The following is a 17,205-nucleotide window of genomic DNA, read 5'->3' as shown; positions in this document are numbered from 1 at the left end:
TTGTTTCATTGTTAAAAAATAAACTACCCTGTCCGGCTGGACAGTGGCCAATATAGTTCCCATTGTGGACTATTATTTATCTGATTCTGAATTTATATACTCTTGGGGACCATTGTTGTTTCTAGACCTTGCTTTGTGTCATCTTAGAGACTCCCCTTCGGAGCAGATACAGGCCCGTCTATAGGGTTTCCTTTATACTTACCACCAAGGGGCTCCTATGAGCCTACAACCTCACCTATGATTCCTGAATGGACCCCACTCCCCCAACCCTCCACATGGCTACTCCCTAACCACCTTGAGGTAATCTCTGGCTTAACAGAAATTGATTGACTACCTTTGGAACCTAGTAGTTCAGAAAAGACAGTAACAACAGGTAGGCTAACAGGGCGAGACCCTCACGTAGTAGATAGAACAATATGGAATGGGTTAGTTGAAAATTGCTTGGACCATTCTTCATACAAAACATCAATCACACACATTAACCCACATGAATTTGAGACTGGGATCGAATCACCTAACCCACCTTCAACACCCAAATCTGGACCAGGGGGCATGATGTGGATTCCGCGCCTAGTAGGTTTGCTATTATTAGTAACCTTGAGGATCCAGTGACAAGGACCCACCAAGCCCGCCCTTTCAGAATTCTTTCCTGGAATATTGCAGGAATCCGATTGCAATCAGAGGACGAGGTGTGGTTAAAGTATGTCAAGGCCTTTGACATTATTTGTGTTCAGGAAACATGGTATAGGGAGAATATTGAGCTAGATGGTTACTGTTCTTCTAATGTCCATGCTTCACCAGCTGGGAGGGAGGGCAAAAGAAGGGTTGACAACACTGATTTCTGTCAAATAAGGGTCTATTAAGGCAGAGGCCATTATTGATTCTCCTTGGTATCAACTTATTTTGATTTCTAACTTGTTCCAGGCCAAGACGTTACTGATTAATTGGTATTATAACACCTATGATCAAAACAGCTGTGATATCATTATCCCTCTTAAGGATGCAATTGATAGGATCGCGAGGAAGTGGCAGCCCGTTTCTATTTATTGGGTGGGGGACTTTAATTGCACCTTTTGTCAGCACTGCCCAAACCATGTGTGCGGGCTAATGGACACTGAGGGTCAACCACTGATGCAGTTTACACATACCCCGCAGGGTATTGCCTTAAATGCTATCATTATTGTAAACTATTTGATTTTTGTTGATACTCTGGTTAGTAGCCCCAAACACAATACCCTACTTATTTGGGCAAAGGAAGGGAAAGTGTCATTGACTTCATGTTAATATCTATAAAATCTGCCTTTTTGGTTGACAGTTTTGAGGTGGGGCCTAATAACGCATGCGACCATAATCCCCTCACTGCCTCCCTACATGTAACCACCCAGAAGGAGGAAGGTGATGGTCGCCCCCTCCAGTATAACTCAAATCAAGGGGTGAGACTGAAATGGAGCAAAATAAATCCCTCCCAGTTCAAGGAGAATATTGTTAAAGTTAACCTTAGCTCCATTCTGAAAAGTTTTGATCAAGACTCTCCCCCAGATATGGTCATACAGGGCTTCCAGTTAATTTGTAGGGATGTATCCAAAAACCTGACAAATTCAATAGGAAGAAGGGAAGTCCAGGAGACAAAAGGGTTTAATGCTGAGTGTACAAGGTCCAAAAATTATCTCAAGAAGGCACTGCATGTAATCCCTTGAGATAAAACTTTAATCAAAATGCAAGGCAGGCTTATAAAAGCACAATCAATCAGAGGAAGGAAAAACTGAGAAGGTTAGCCTGGGCAAATTTAGAGAGAGCATGTGCACCTAAAGACTCTAAGAGTTTTTGGGAGGTAATAAACCACCTACTATTTTCAAAGGACGCAAGGGGGATGGTCTCAACAATACCAGGGAAAGTCTGGGAATCCCATTTCTCAAACATATTTAACCCGAATGAAATTACTAATCAGGAGATATGCTTGGGTGGTCCCACTAGACCCAATTCCTGCTCATCAATTGAGCTCTTCTCTGTCAGTGAGCGAGGTTGAGGACGCCCTCTCAAAGGTGATATGCCTGAGAGCCCCATGTCCTGATGGGGTACCCCTTGATTTGTTTAAAAGCAATCCTAAACTCTGGGCGCCCCTCCTGACAAATGTCTTCAGAGCAGCAATATCTGGTCCTATCCCACTATCTTGGAAAGAGGCCATAGTGGTGCCTGTGTACAAAAAGGGAAATAAGGACGGGTAATCTACCATTACTTCGCGGGCATTTCTACGTATTACTATTAGTGTGCATTTTTTAGTTCGCAGGAACTTTTATTACGCATGGTTTTACTTAGCATGCTGTTACTACGCAATTACCATTACTTCGCAAAGTAAAATACTTTGCAGACTATCCACATCGTTTTTTGGAAAAGGAGGTGCTTCCGTTTTTAAACAACGACATGCTGCTCTTAAGACACTTGAAGAAGGAGAAGAGTGGATCCAAGAGTGAAGGTGAAGAGAGGGACCACAAAGGGAGAGAGGTAAGTGAGGCAGGGTATTTTTTAGGGTCGTGCAGGGGGTTGTGATTAAGGTTTAAGGGTTGTGTTTGTGTAGTGTAATTTGGGTTTAGGGTAGTGATGGGGTCGAGAAGGCTAGTGTTTGGGAGTAGGGATAGGACTGTGGGTCGGGGAGGGATGTGCAGGGAGTAGTGTTTTAGGGTTTATGGTAGTGTTGTTGTGTTTGTGTAGTGTAGGGTGTTGTAGTGTGTGAGGATTTGGGTAGTGTTGAGATTTGATGGGTTAATGAGAATGTATAGAAATAGCACGAGGAGGTACAATTAATTTTGAAAAGATATTGTATTAAAAAACATATAGACATCAATTGAATACATAATGCTATATACATTGTATGTTCAATTTATGTACACAGAATACATTATTAAATTATTTATTTAAAAAATATTTCTTTTCGGAAGAATAATTTTGTAAGTGTGAAGGACATATTAATTGTGAAAAATGTATGAAATATGTGAGTTTTTAAAAAAGGATATTTTTTATAATTCACGATTATTTAGTTAATAGCCGAATTTAGGAAAAAATCCCCCACCATAACGCCCTTCGTATGATTTTAGTGTGATTTTTTTAATTAGCATAAACAATTACAGGAAAAAAACGTAAAAGTGCTATGTGTAGTAACAGAATGCGGAATAAAAGCATCGAAAGTACCTTTCTAACCATTTGCGGTATAAATGCATGCGCAGTTAAAACTAGGGGTGGGCGGACAACTTCGTTCCGCCCACGGAATGTGCAGAGATTTGCCACTTGCGCCTTCCGCGATTTAGGCTGAGAAACAAGGCAAATCTCCACACACTCGGGCGGAACGGAGTTGGCCTCCCGCCCGCCTCTCGCCCACAGTATTAAAACTTTACAAAACATTATAATAACAATTTAAATCACCTTACCTTACCGGCGGCGACCCCGGGCTTCTCTCCGTCTCCATTGTGTCTTCTTCTGGGAAACTGCCCGCGCATGAGTCATCTCTTATAGGGCAGGCACTAGACTTCCCTAGAATTGGAGGCAACCCGGTCCCTTTGTTGACGTATGCGGCGACAGTGTTAATGGCCTTAACTGCAAACAGCTTACAGAAGTCCTTGAATGTTTTTACTGATTTCATGTTAACATTGGACATAAAAGTAAATTTTACTAAATTTTACATCATGGTATGTGGCCCATGTCAAACTAAAATAAGAAAATTTACTGTAAAGGGCAAGACCATCGACAACGTCTCCAATTTTACATACTTGGGAAACATTTTTAACAATAAATTGAATTGGGACCATCTAATTACAGCTAGGGTTCAGCATACCAGCCACGTAGTAGAAGGTCTTTTCCGCTTCCAGGACATCGGAATCTCAGTCTCCTCAAACGGAGTGTAAGCCGCTGGAACTTCTTTATGTGTTTAATAATGAAAAGTTTTTGTTACAGAATCTGCTTCTGGGAATGTAATCTTCACCAGACCTAGTTTAAACCCTGGTTTAAACCTCGCTCCACATCAGACATCGTGTTTTTTAAGACACAGAAATACTGTCTAAGGAAAGTATAAAAAGGTTTTATGCAAAGGTGTTATGCACAATTTTGGGAAATTTGTCCTTTCAAGCTTGTATAACCAACACCGAAGACATAGGATATCTCGCCTACTCAGCTGTGGCAGAGTTTTTCCCACCTACTCCAGACGTCTCTGGGTTTTGTAAGTAGGGTCTCTGAGAATAAGCACGACTGAGGTACTCGGATTCTACTGTTGAGTAAGTGCGCCATATATTTACCACGTTGGGCAAACCATGTTTGACACGTTGTGTGCCATTAGACCACGTTGGGTGCCATGTAATGTAGTCCCAAAAAGTACCCTGTCATGCAGGACCTACGACCTTTACGGATAACATATACTGTGGGTCTGATGGCAGACTGACTCTGTACACCCCCGCCGTATATATTAGCCTATGGTTCACATTAGCTAGCTTGCAGTGCCACTAGAATCTCCTGTTCTCAGAGAGATTAGTTTTTTCAACATCAAAACACACTAACCTCAGACTCGTGGAAAAAATATATTACTTTTCACGCAGTCGCTCATGCTTGCTTGTTTTTGCTCTCAGAGAGATACAGAGAAAAAAATGTTGAACGTATTTACAATAAGAATTTATCATACAGTAGTTACAACTGTAACACAGTAACAGAGATACAGAGCCAGCAGTACAGTAAATATGACGAAATAGTATTGTTCTACCATTTTGCAACAGTCATGGCCCTTAACATGAATATAAAATGCATTTATGAAATAAAGTACGCACTCCTAAGATGCCTGACTAGATGTACCTAAGCGTACCTAGCATGTGAGTAGGTGCTAGAGAGCCTAAGCCTAAGAGTCAAGAATCCTGCTAGGCTTTAGTCAAACCCCCATACCTGAATAGTGAGAGTGTTGGACTTTGTCCTGGACTTGAGATGGACACCCCACAAGGGATCGTCAGACCACTGTCAGCTGGAATGATGTCGTGCCGGATCTTCAGCGTCTCTAGTCAGCGTGTTGGCCTTGAAGTCTCAGGTCCCTCCTGCTTACTGATAGCAAGAGGTGCTGTATTTATGCAGTCTATGTACGTGTGTTAACCCTTTTTCAGTAGGAGGATGACGTTGGGGATTAAACCTTGTGCGTCGATGGGAGAGGTGAAGTGTACCTCCTGGAGAGTGTACTCATTAATTATTCATATGTGCTAAAGATGACGTCTTAGCAATATCGATTGGGCAAAACCCACCCTTGTCATGAACTAGATAAAAGGTTTAGTCCATAAAAGGCTGCAGTCCTTATAAGGCGTTATGTCCATACAAGGCAGTCTGTCCTTATTAGGAGTTATGTCCTTATAAGGCTTGTTGATATGAAATAACAGAAGCTGATGTAGGGAAAGTGTACGATGTTCCCTGAATCTATATTAGGGTACCGATATGAAATATGACACTTTACAAAATATATTCGCATCTGTATTGACAATGGTCTGTATTATATGGGGTCCCATGCATCTTTATCAGGTTTTGGTGTCCTAACAATAATGCCTTCCTCATAGTGTCAGGTAGTCAGGTCATCTGTTTAACCTCCTCGTTTGCTTCCAGTAGCTTCTCTGGTAGTTGCAGTGAATTTACTTGATACTATCCATAGGTAAACTATCACCACCCATAATTTATCTCTAGCAATCCCTCGAATACCCTGGGTTAGTTCCTCTTTCTGGAGCTCTAACTCAAGTTCTGCTCTTTGCACTTTATTACTTTTGGGAGCTGTACCCCTCTCAGGATATTAAGACTAGAGACCTAGCATCCAACTGCCTATAAAGTTTGGCCAGATGAGAGTGCAATATCTCATTTATACAGGGGTCGCCATTAGGGTGCCATCTGGTTTAGAAGGTTTTCTGAATAGCCTACCTCTCTATGGATTTTCTGTCTGTATTCCCTTAGGGTCAGTTTGTGCATTGTTTCTCCAGTCTTTCCCCATTTCCCTTTTCCCTTTCAGGAGATCTACTTTGCTCTCGAGGTGTGTGATCTATTACTTCTGGAGCAGTTTCACTTGTTCCTCTGGTACTGTGCCTTCTATTCCCATATATACTATTCATACACATCCCCTTAAGACCATGTAATACCTACCATTCAATCGCTCTAGCATTCGTTGAGCCCTAGTTATCATAAAAGTTAAGAAATTGGCATCCAGCAGAGCCTCTGGGGTCCACCTCCATGTGGTGACTCTGGTTTGGCCTAAGCAGAGCCATGTTCTATCAGTAGAGGGGAGTGATCACAGAGGTATCGAGCATTCTTTATCTTCCCGCTAATAGAACATATAATTTAATTGTGATGGAAGGTGATTTATTAGTAAGGGCAGGCAGATACCTAAACTTAGTAATACACCACAATCACAAGATATGGTCCAGTCAGGTTCTCAATAAACTAATCCTTGCTCAACCCTTGGTAGCTTGACTGCGAGCAGACAAGCTTAACTTAGGAGGCAGGCGTTTAAAACACACAACACTGAATGAAAATCTAACACCAATTTATAAAAATAGGGAATGTTTTCATGATTAGATGACACCAAAACAATACAAATCCAATGTCTGGACCTGCAGATATAAATTTTTAAAGATTAAAACTAACATTAGCGCTTAGAAGTAAATAGGGCTCAAAGGGTTAAAAAAGGTCACACTGGACTGGGGCAAAGTCGAGAGTTCAGGCCGCTAACGATGTAACACTCTTACACTTACCTTTAGATGTGTTTCTTGCTGTCGGAAAGTGGTCCACACCACCTGCCAAGGGTTCAGAAGCTCTGGTTTGCCTCTTGGGGTCTAGGAATACAACTCCCACAATGCACCTGGTCAAGTTGAGTAAAATCCAGGTGAAGATTGTCAGCTGGTGTTGTCCTAGTTGATATTGTAGATAGCCCTTCTGGTACGTTTCTACCTGCTGCTCATCAGGGCGACCAGGAGACCACTCCTTATCAATTAAGATGGGTAAAGTCCTTTTGTTGTGAAACGCTCTAAGTGCAGCAGTGTAGTCCCCTCTTGTGCAGTCCAAGGGTCCTGCAGGGCAGACCTTCCATTCCAGATGTTTCTTTTAGGTCTTTGAGGGTCAACACCAGCAAAGGGGCCAGTAGCTGTGAGTTACTTCTTAGAGGTTTGGGACTACAATTCCCACTATGCACCTGGTCAAATCCTTTAAAGTCTAGGTGAAGCTGGTTAGCTGGGCTTGTCTTGGTGGAGTTGATGCAGGGGACTTCTTGAAGCTCTTTTCTTCCTGTTTCCTTCAGGAAGTCCACTCCTCAATCAGGAAGTGGGATGGGGCAGGTTCTTGTCCTCACCTTCTTTCTCCCATTGAAGACAAGTTTGGCTACCCAGCCCCTTCCTGTCCTGGCATCCAAAGGCAGCAGATCTCCTCTCCATAGATGTTTCCTTTGTCTCAGCCCAGGCCACTTCACACCTCAATAATGAAGCTTGGCCAACCTGTCAAAGGCTGGCCAATCAGAAGTGGCTGTTACAAGGATGATTTAAGGTAACTTCAGGAAAGCAGTTCTCTAAATTCTTTCTTACCATACGTCTAATACATCCAACCATGACAAGTTGCTGGATTTATTGCAACTATTATTTTCATTTATTTTCTAGTTCACTCTTTATTAAGGATTAATAAAGCCTTTCCATGTTAGCCTATGGAGCTAGGAATCTACAATGGGTGGGAAATGGAATTGGAGTTCCCCCCCCTCACCTTTTGCCTGGCCTAAGCCTTCCTGTTTAATGCATATGTTACCCTGAAGGTGGGTGTAAAATGACATTGCAAGAAAGGGTGGAAGCAGCACCAGGGGTGGAGTCACAAAACAGCCAGTATAATCTTTTTAAAACTCTTTATTCTTCTTCGTATAAAAACACAGGACAACAGCCAACGCTTTTCGTTCCTTTTATAGGAACTTCATCGGGGCAAAAATATTATTAGAAGAGCCAAATTCCATTCTATGTGTCCGGATATTAATGAGTCAAATCCAATGAAAGCAAGTTCAATCTTAATTTCTAAAGAACGAATGTACAGAGTTGCAGCTGAATTCCATTTGCTGGAAAAAGTCACTCCGGGTTGTCCAACTCGATATTCAAATATATACACCGACAAAAAAGGATCCAAAATTGTTCCACTTGTAGATGTAATGGAACTATGTTAAGGCCGAGTTTCAATCTCAATGATGGATCACTCCGAGTTACCCGAAACCAGTCAATTCGGTGGTAGGGACCACATGTAGCCAAGAGCCAAACAATCCAAAAGAAATCCACTCAAATGCCAGATGTTCATACGTATCTGTGCTTAAATAGAATCTGGATGGAGGAATCCAATAGCATTAGTCACTGGTGTAGGAAGCCCATCCTCCAATAAGTACAAGGCTATGGTGAAGCGTTCAAATCGAGTCAGCCTGCATGATAGTGCTGAAACGTGCGGCTGCACCCACGATAAGGGAAGGCAGAATTACATTGGGTTACCTTATTACATGTGTAAACTTTGATTAGGAGGAGATAGGGATGTCAACTTTGAACTCTAATAAATTGTAATTTAAAATCCTGAGTGTTGGACCCGGCCTCATGGCGTTGTCCTACCCCTCCCGCATGGTGGGTCCAGGACGACATCGGCCCTCCACCCAGCATCGGGCAGCCCTTTTGCCCGACACTGCACGCCCCAACATTGCTGGTCCGGCCACCATCCCGGACCCCCACTACCGACCTGGCTCCAGCGTGGGCCCCTCACGACCTAAGCACGAGGCTGCGCCCGACTCCATCTTGGGCCCACCACGTCACGACCACGTGGCCTCAGCCCCGGCCCAGGCCTCAGCACAGCCCAGACATCAAGGCACCAAGATCCACCCAGGTGGTCGAGTGGCAACTCGACAGATCCCGGAGAAAAGGGTGTTTCGATGGCCCTCCAGCCGTCCCCGGACGCCTGGTTTCGATCGACCTCCGGCCTCCCTGGGCGCTGGCTCCACCCCCCTGCTGGGTGTCTGGACACCATCATCCCGGCCCCTCTGACCCCCAGGCGCGAGGGTCCGGACATCAAAGGACTCCAGTCCTATATCTGGGCCAGCCCTGGATTAGGACGTCAGTTGTATCCTGGACTGGAAAGCCCTGCTGACGCTGTCACGGCCGACCCCAGAAGGACTCATTTTCCTGGAACCTTACGAGAGCTTGAGAGCCTGCTGGCGCTGCCGCGGCCCACCTTTGCCGAACCATCTTGAGAGCCTGCTGGCGCTGCCGCGGCCCACCTCTGCCGAACCATCTTGAGAGCCTGCTGGCGCTGCCGCGGCCCACCTTTGCCGAACCATCTCGAGAGCCTGCTGGCGCTGCCGCGGCCCACCTTTGCCAAACCATCTTGAGAGCCTGGTGGCGCTGCCGCGGCCCACCTTTGCCGAACCATCTTGGGAGCCTGCTGGCGCTGCCGCGGCCCACCATTTGCCGAACCATCTTGAGGGCCTGCTGGCGCTGTCGCGGCTCAACCTCTCGGAACCCCCGGCTCGAGGATTGGGAGCTGTGCGCAGGGTATCCCTTCATACATCCCAACTGAGACTGTTCCGCTTCCCTGACCCCCCTTTTTCGAGACTTTACAGACCCCTCGGTCTACTTGTACATATCGCTGGGAACTAGCGGCCTTTACTTCCTGATAAAGCTTACGAACTCGACCTCTGGTGTGGTGTCCATTTGTGGTGTGTGGTTACTCTGCTGTGCGATCCTAGGAGAGGGCCCTCACCCAGGAGGCCTCTCAGTAACGCTCGGCTACTTCTTGACGGAGAGGTGGACCTAGGGGTGGTCAGTCAGACATCTTCTGCCTCCCGCAGGGTCGCCTTTCTAACATTGGTGGCAGGCGACGGGATCCGAGCCGACGCAGATCGTACAAGAGAGTAATTCACTCACTACCGAGAAAAGCACACCGCGACCATGACTACTCAGGAAACCAGACCGACAGTGGAATTCCAGAAAGAAAAGATGGAAGATTACAGCCACAAGGAAGTAAAACAATTTTGCAAGGACCTAGGCATCGCTACCACGGGCCTCAACACCAAAGAGGATTTTAAATCAGCCCTGCAAGCCTGGGCGGACGCCGATAACGTGCCGCCCCAGAATGAAGATAACCCGGGCCCGAATGGACGCCCGGAGACCGACGCGAACCCAGCGGGGGAAAGACCCGCAGACCTAGACACGGGCCTCCCCCACGGAGACGCCCGAGAACGAGAGAGGAACCGGCTCCACGAGTTGGAGCTCGCCCGACTCCGACAAGAAGGAGAGATACAGCTGGCAGAAAGGAAATTAGCCCTCGAGCAACTACGGCTGGAAGGAGACCTAGAGGAAAGGAGAAGACAACGAGACCTCGAAGAAAAGAAACTCGTGCTCGAGCATGAGCGCGGCCTCAAAGAACTGGAAATCAAGGCCAAGACAACAGAAACCGGCACCGCCGGGGGTAAGGCCTCACCCCCGCCGGGGGACACGAAGGTGCACATACCCAAGGAGGTCGTCAAAGAATACTATAAGAACGACGACATCCAACAGTGGTTCAAGGCCTACGAGGTCGCCATGACCGCCCATCGAGTACCCCTCAAAGACTGGGGTGCCGGCTTATGGGGGAAGTTCATCAACGAGGGGAGAGACGCCCTGCTAGAGCTCCCCGACGCCGAGATGACCTCGTACGAACACATGAAGACCGCCCTCCTCACTCGCTACGGACTCACCCCCGAAATGTACCGGCAGCGATTTCGAGACTGTAAAAAAACCCGGTACCACTTGGGTAGAGTACGTGAACTTTTAGAGCAGAGCCTTCGAAGGGTGGATCAGAGGCTGCCAGGTCACCACCTACCAGCAGTTGGTCGACCTCATCCTATGGGAGCATCTTTCCAATAATTGCTTCGTCGAACTCCGGCAGCACCTCCTCGACAGCAAATTGACAGAGCCACGAAAACTCGCTGTCGAGGCGGATAGATGGGTGAGCAACCGAGTTCCCCGGAGTCCGATGGGAGACTACGGCCGGGGATCCCCGGGGAACCACCGACCCCGAGGCGGCGGAGGAGGCCAGAGCAGGGGCCGAGACACCCCCGCGGGGTCATCCCCGACCTCCCCGTCACCATCCCTGGGTTGGAGGGGAGGCCCCCAGCCAGGCCCGGGCCTCGCCCGAATGTTACGTGCCACAGATGCCAGCGACAGGGCCATTATGCGAACGACCCTCTCTGCCCGATGAACCAGCGACCCGGCACCACCGGTCCCCCGAGCCGCCAGATCGCGGCCGCCGCCCTGAGTGCAGAAGGAGGCGAAGAAGAGGGCGACGACACCGAGCAGGCCGAGTGGGAGCCCGCAGCCATGATCTTAGCATGCCTGGGTGATCGAGACATGATCCCCCGAGACCCGATCCCAGGTAACACCCAGAAATACCGCCAATGGGTCACCATCAATGGACGCCGGGCCGAAGCCCTCCGGGATACTGCAGCCAGCGTGACGGCGGTCCGCTGCCACTTGGTGATCCCAGAACAAATTCTCCCCAACGTCTTGTGCCCAGTGCGGTCGGCTGACAACTCTGAAAGTTTGTGCCAGATGGCCCGCATCCCCTTCGAGTGGGGAGGGGTGTCGGGCATGCTGAAAGTGACTGTCCGAGACGATGCCCCCGTGGACTGCCTCCTCGGGAACGACCTGGAAAGTTCCCTCTGGGCCGGCGTAGAGCGGAGAGAGCATCTGGGGATGCTAAGCCTTCCCGAGTGGGTTTGTGCGACCACCCGCTCCATGTCCGCCCGGGCCTCCCCCCCCACGGAAGAAGCCCCGATCGAGGAGCCGGAGTGGCCCGCACCTCCACCGCCCGCCGTCCCTGAGGATACCGACCCTGAACCCGGCCCCCCAGGGCCCAGCCATGAGGAAATCACCGAGCTCGGCCACCTGCCGGAACTAGCTCAGTGGCGCCAAGAAGGTGGCCCCACCCGCGAACAATTCCGACAAGAACAGAGCACCTGTCCCTCCCTCGAGGGAATTCGACGACAAGCCGCCACTCAAGCCGCTGGAGACCCTGCGGGGTCCCACTGGGTCTATTGGGACAACGACCTTCTCTACAGTGAACAGAAGATTGCCGAACTAGGGGCCAGCCGGGTGCTGGTCGTTCCCCTCCGATTTCAAGACTTCCTCTTGAACTTAGCACATGATGTGCCCCACGCCGGGCACCTGGGGCAGGACAAAATTTACAGCCGCCTGGTGACTCATTGCTACTGACCGAAAATGCGCAACGATGTGCACAATCACAGCAGATCCTGCCCGACCTGTCAAGCCAGCGGGAAGAGCGGGGGGAAAGTCAAAGCCCCGCTCCAGCCGTTTCCCGTGGTCACCACCCCCTTCGAGCGAGTGGGGATAGACATCGTGGGGCCCCTGGACCCCCGCACCCCTCAAGGGCACCGCTTCATCCTCGTGCTGGTGGACCATGCCACCCGATATCCGGAAGCCATCCCCCTCTGAACCATCACGGCCCCAGTAGTAGGCCGAGCCCTAATGGGGATCTTCTCCAGAGTCGGCTTCCCCCGAGAAGTCGTGAGTGATCGGGGCACAAACTTTATTTCCAAGTATATGCGATCCCTGTGGCAACAGTGCGGGGTCACATATAAGTTCACCACCCTGTATCACCCCCAAGGAAATGGACTTGTAGAGCGGTTTAACCGAACACTGAAGGGAATGATCAAGGGCCTCGAGGAGCCACTACGACGCAAATGGGATGTTCTGCTGCCTTGCCTCCTGTTTGCGTACCGCGAAGTACACCAGAAGTCCCTGGGGTTCAGCCCCTTCGAACTATTGTATGGGCACCCGGTCCGGGGCCCCCTCAGCCTGGTCAAAGAAGGCTGGGAGACGGCTGCCCGAGGTGCTCCACCAGATGTCTACCAGTACCTCCTGACCCTCCGCAACCAGACTCGGAAGTTCCGGAAACTTGCCGAAGCCAACCTTGAAGCCAGTCAGGAGGAGATGAAACGCTGGTATGACCAGAACGCCTCGTCCATCGAATTCGAACCGGGCCAGCAGGTCTGGGTCATGTCCCCGGTTGAACCTTGTGCCCTCCAAGACAAGTGGACGGGGCCCTTCAGAGTGGTGGAGCGCAAGAGCCCCGTCACCTATCTGGTGGACATGGAGTCCCCCAGGAACGCCCTCCGGGTTCTACACGCTAACCGGCTCAAGCCGCACTTTGCCCTCACTGAACTAAGTCTGCTGTTAGCGACCGATGAAGGAGCTGAAGAAGACTCCGAACCGCTGCCAGATCTCATGAGCACCGCTGAGAAGGACGGCTCCATCGAAGGGGTCATGCTCTCCTCCACCCTGACCCCGGAGCAGCACCATGCCTGCCGGCAGCTGCTGGGGCAGTTTGCAGATCTGTTTTCCCTCACCCCTGGAGTCACCCGGTGGTGTGTCCACGATGTAGACACCGGAGACAGCCCGCCTGTAAGACACCGAGCTTTCCGAGTGCCCGATCGAGTTCGGGCCTGCATCCAGTCCGAGGTGGCCAAGATGCTAGCGCTGGGGGTAGTCGAACCCTCCGACAGTCCGTGGGCCAGCCCAGTTGTCCTGGTCCCTAAAGCTGCCGCCCCTGGCACGCCCCCGGAGCTCCGGTTCTGTGTTGACTACCGGGGGCTGAATGCCGTCACCAGGACCGACGCCCATCCCATCCCCCGGGCGGAAGAACTGATCGATCGCCTGGGGGCTGCGAAGTATCGCAGCACCTTCGATCTCACGGCCGGATATTGGCAGATCGGCCTCACCCCTGGAGCGCAAGAGCGATCAGCCTTCTCGACCCCTGATGGCCACTACCATTTCAAGGTGATGCCCTTTGGCATGAAAAACGCCCCGGCCACCTTCCAGAGACTCGTGAATAGAGTGCTGGCCGGGCTAGAAGAGTTCAGCACCGCCTACCTAGACGACATTGCAGTGTACAGCCTCCGCTGGGATGCACACCTGACCCACCTCCGGGAGGTCCTGTCGGCCCTCCGACGGGCCGGACTAACAATAAAGGCCAGCAAGTGCCAGATCGGCCAAGGGTCCGTGACGTATCTGGGACACCAGGTGGGAAGCGGCCGGGTGGCTCCCCTCCAGCCAAAGATTGACGCCATCCGGGCCTGGGAGCCCCCAATCACCCAAACAGCCGTCCGAGCCTTCCTGGGGCTCACAGGATACTATCGGCGCTTCATCAAAGACTATGGAAGCATTGTGGGGCCCCTCACAGAACTGACCTCCAAGAAGCTACCCCAGGTGTGCTGGACCCCAGAGTGCCAAGCAGCCTTCGAGACTCTAAAGACTGCCATGTGCACTGCCCCTGTGCTCCAGGCCCCCGACTACAGCCGAGAGTTTGTGGTCCAAACCGATGCCTCGGAGCACGGCATTGGGGCGGTCCTCTCCCAAGTGAACTCTGAGGGAATCGACCTCCCCGTGGCCTTCATCAGCCGGCGGCTGCTAGCCAGAGAACAGCGCTGGAGCACCATCGAGAGGGAAGCCTTCGCCGTTGTGTGGGCCCTAAAGAAGCTCCGGCCCTACCTCTTCGGCACCCACTTCCGGGTCCAGACCGACCACCGGCCCCTGCGGTGGTTGATGCAAATGCGGGGCGAGAACCCGAAACTGTTGCGATGGTCCATCTCCCTGCAAGGGATAGACATCACTGTGAAGCATCACCCCGACAACGACCACGCCAATGCTGACGGCCTCTCCAGATTCTTCCGCCTCGGCGAGGAGAATCCCCAAGAAGATGGGTGACTCTCCCCTGCCTTCAGCTGGGGGGGACGCGTGTTGGACCTGGCCTCATGGCGTGGTGCTACCCCTCCCGCATGGTGGGTCCAGGACGACATCGGCCCTCCACCCAGCATCGGGCAGCCCTTTTGCCCGACACTGCACGCCCCAACATTGCTGGTCCGGCCACCATCCCGGACCCCCACTACCGACCTGGCTCCAGCGTGGGCCCCTCACGACCTAAGCACGAGGCTGCGCCCGACTCCATCTTGGGCCCACCACGTCACGACCACGTGGCCTCGGCCCCGGCCCAGGCCTCAGCACAGCCCAGACATCAAGGCACCAAGATCCACCCAGGTGGTCGAGTGGCCACTCGACAGATCCCGGAGAAAAGGGTGTTTCGATGGCCCTCCAGCCGTCCCCGGACGCCTGGTTTCGATCGCCCTCCGGCCTCCCTGGGCGCTGGCTCCACCCCCCTGCTGGGTGTCTGGACACCATCATCCCGGCCCCTCTGACCCCCAGGCGCGAGGGTCCGGACATCAAAGGACTCCAGTCCTATATCTGGGCCAGCCCTGGATTAGGACGTCAGTTGTATCCTGGACTGGAAAGCCCTGCTGACGCTGTCACGGCCGACCCCAGAAGAACTCATTTTCCTGGAACCTTACGAGAGCTTGAGAGCCTGCTGGCGCTGCCGCGGCCCACCTTTGCCGAACCATCTTGAGAGCCTGCTGGCGCTGCCGCGGCCCGCCTTTGCCGAACCATCTTGAGAGCCTGCTGGCGCTGCCGCGGCCCACCTCTGCCGAACCATCTTGAGAGCCTGCTGGCGCTGCCGCGGCCCACCTTTGCCGAACCATCTCGAGAGCCTGCTGGCGCTGCCGCGGCCCACCTTTGCCGAACCATCTTGAGAGCCTGCTGGCGCTGCCGCGGCCCACCTTTGCCGAACCATCTTGGGAGCCTGCTGGCGCTGCCGCGGCCCACCTTTTGCCGAACCATCTTGGGAGCCTGCTGGCGCTGTCGCGGCCCACCCTTGCCGAACCATCTTGAGGGCCTGCTGGCGCTGCCGCGGCTCAACCTCTCGGAACCCCCGGCTCGAGATTGGGAGCTGTGCGCAGGGTATCCCTTCATACACCCCAACCGAGACTGTCCCGCTTCCCTGACCCCCCTTTTTCGAGACTTTACAGACCCCTCGGTCTACTTGTACATATCGCTGGGAATCAGCGGCCTTTACTTCCTGATAAAGCTTACGAATTCGACCTCTGGTGTGGTGTCCATTTGTGGTGTGTGTTTACTCTGCTGTGCGATCCTAGGAGAGGGCCCTCACCCAGGAGGCCTCTCAGTAACGCTCGGCTACTTCTTGACGGAGAGGTGGACCTAGGGGTGGTCAGTCAGACATCTTCTGCCTCCCCCGGGGTCGCCTTTCTAACACTGAGCCAGATTTTAAATTACAATTTTGAAAATGTCACTTTTAGAAAGTTGCCATTTTCCTGACCCTTGAAGATCATGTGTTGAAATGTCTTTACAAAATACTAAATAATCCCACAGTATTTTTGTGCTGTGCCAGAAAGAAAGTATCTTGTTTTTTCTATTTATTTTGCTCAGATACTGTATTTGTGAAAAGACGGATCCGGTAAAGATTGTTACTCACAACATCCCCCAGGGGCTTGACACAGAGTAGAACTGGGAGACATTTTTCACTGATAACTCAGTATATTCAATTTTGTCCTGCACCATTACTTATAACCTGTGCCTGGCTGAGAATTGGACTCTTTCTACAGAAATCTTTAATCCTCTGTCTTATTTTTTGACAGGTCGAGGTCCTGGGGGCGTGGGAGACGTCAATCAGCCTCTTCAACAAGGAGAGAACATCTGAAGAGAAGAGGAATCCATCTCTGGCTCCAGCAGCCTCTGGACCTGCAGAGGGAGGGAGTAGCAGCCTGCTTGGTGGTGGGCCAGAATTCTCCACTTTGTCGCTCCCTGCTGGCTTCCACCGAAGCTTCAGTTTTCTTTTTACAAATTATTCCCTGGGTTATTAAATGGTGTAGGGAGTTTCTTTGAACAGAGGAAATTCTATTTCTCATATATTTTTATTCTCATATAAATTGAATTGGGAAGTGAAGATAATTAGATGAACATTTTTAGACACATTAACTTTGTGCCATAACCAATAAAAAGTTATGTTTTTATTCATCGCGATTGCTGGTGCCTATACGGTCCTTTAACCTGACCTGGACCAAATTGACGCTGATGGAATTTGTGGTGGAGGATTCCAGTGTTTCTGCACTCAGTTTACAGATCGGGTCTAAAAAGGAGGAATCTGGAGGGTGGATAATGCCAGACCTGTACCACTGCGTGGAGTGGATAATTGCAGTATTGTGCACCTACATGCAGAGTGTACAGTCTCCGGATCGTACCTCGGTGTACAATGGACAGTGTAAGCGCATAGATAGTTGCAGGATAGTACAGCTACGTGCAG

The 17,205-nt window shown here is 50.7% G+C and overlaps 1 protein-coding gene across 1 annotated transcript in view; it reads left to right on the top strand.

Moving 5' to 3' along the window:
* LOC144752357 (major histocompatibility complex class I-related protein 1-like) overlaps positions 1–16,771 on the top strand; it is a 197,521-nt gene extending 180,750 nt beyond the window's left edge. The window contains exon 6 of the mRNA XM_078640293.1: positions 16,541–16,771. Within this exon, the coding sequence (XP_078496419.1) occupies positions 16,541–16,602 (62 nt within the window). The 3' untranslated portion in view covers positions 16,603–16,771. The remainder of the gene's footprint in view (positions 1–16,540) is intronic.
* Positions 16,772–17,205: the final 434 nt, after the last annotated feature.

The sequence above is a fragment of the Lissotriton helveticus genome, chromosome 5_1 (genome assembly GCF_964261635.1).
Source record: "Lissotriton helveticus chromosome 5_1, aLisHel1.1, whole genome shotgun sequence".
NCBI classification, from domain to species: domain Eukaryota; kingdom Metazoa; phylum Chordata; class Amphibia; order Caudata; family Salamandridae; genus Lissotriton; species Lissotriton helveticus.
Note: the sequence above shows the minus strand (reverse complement) of the source record. Positions and strands in the feature narration are given on the sequence as shown.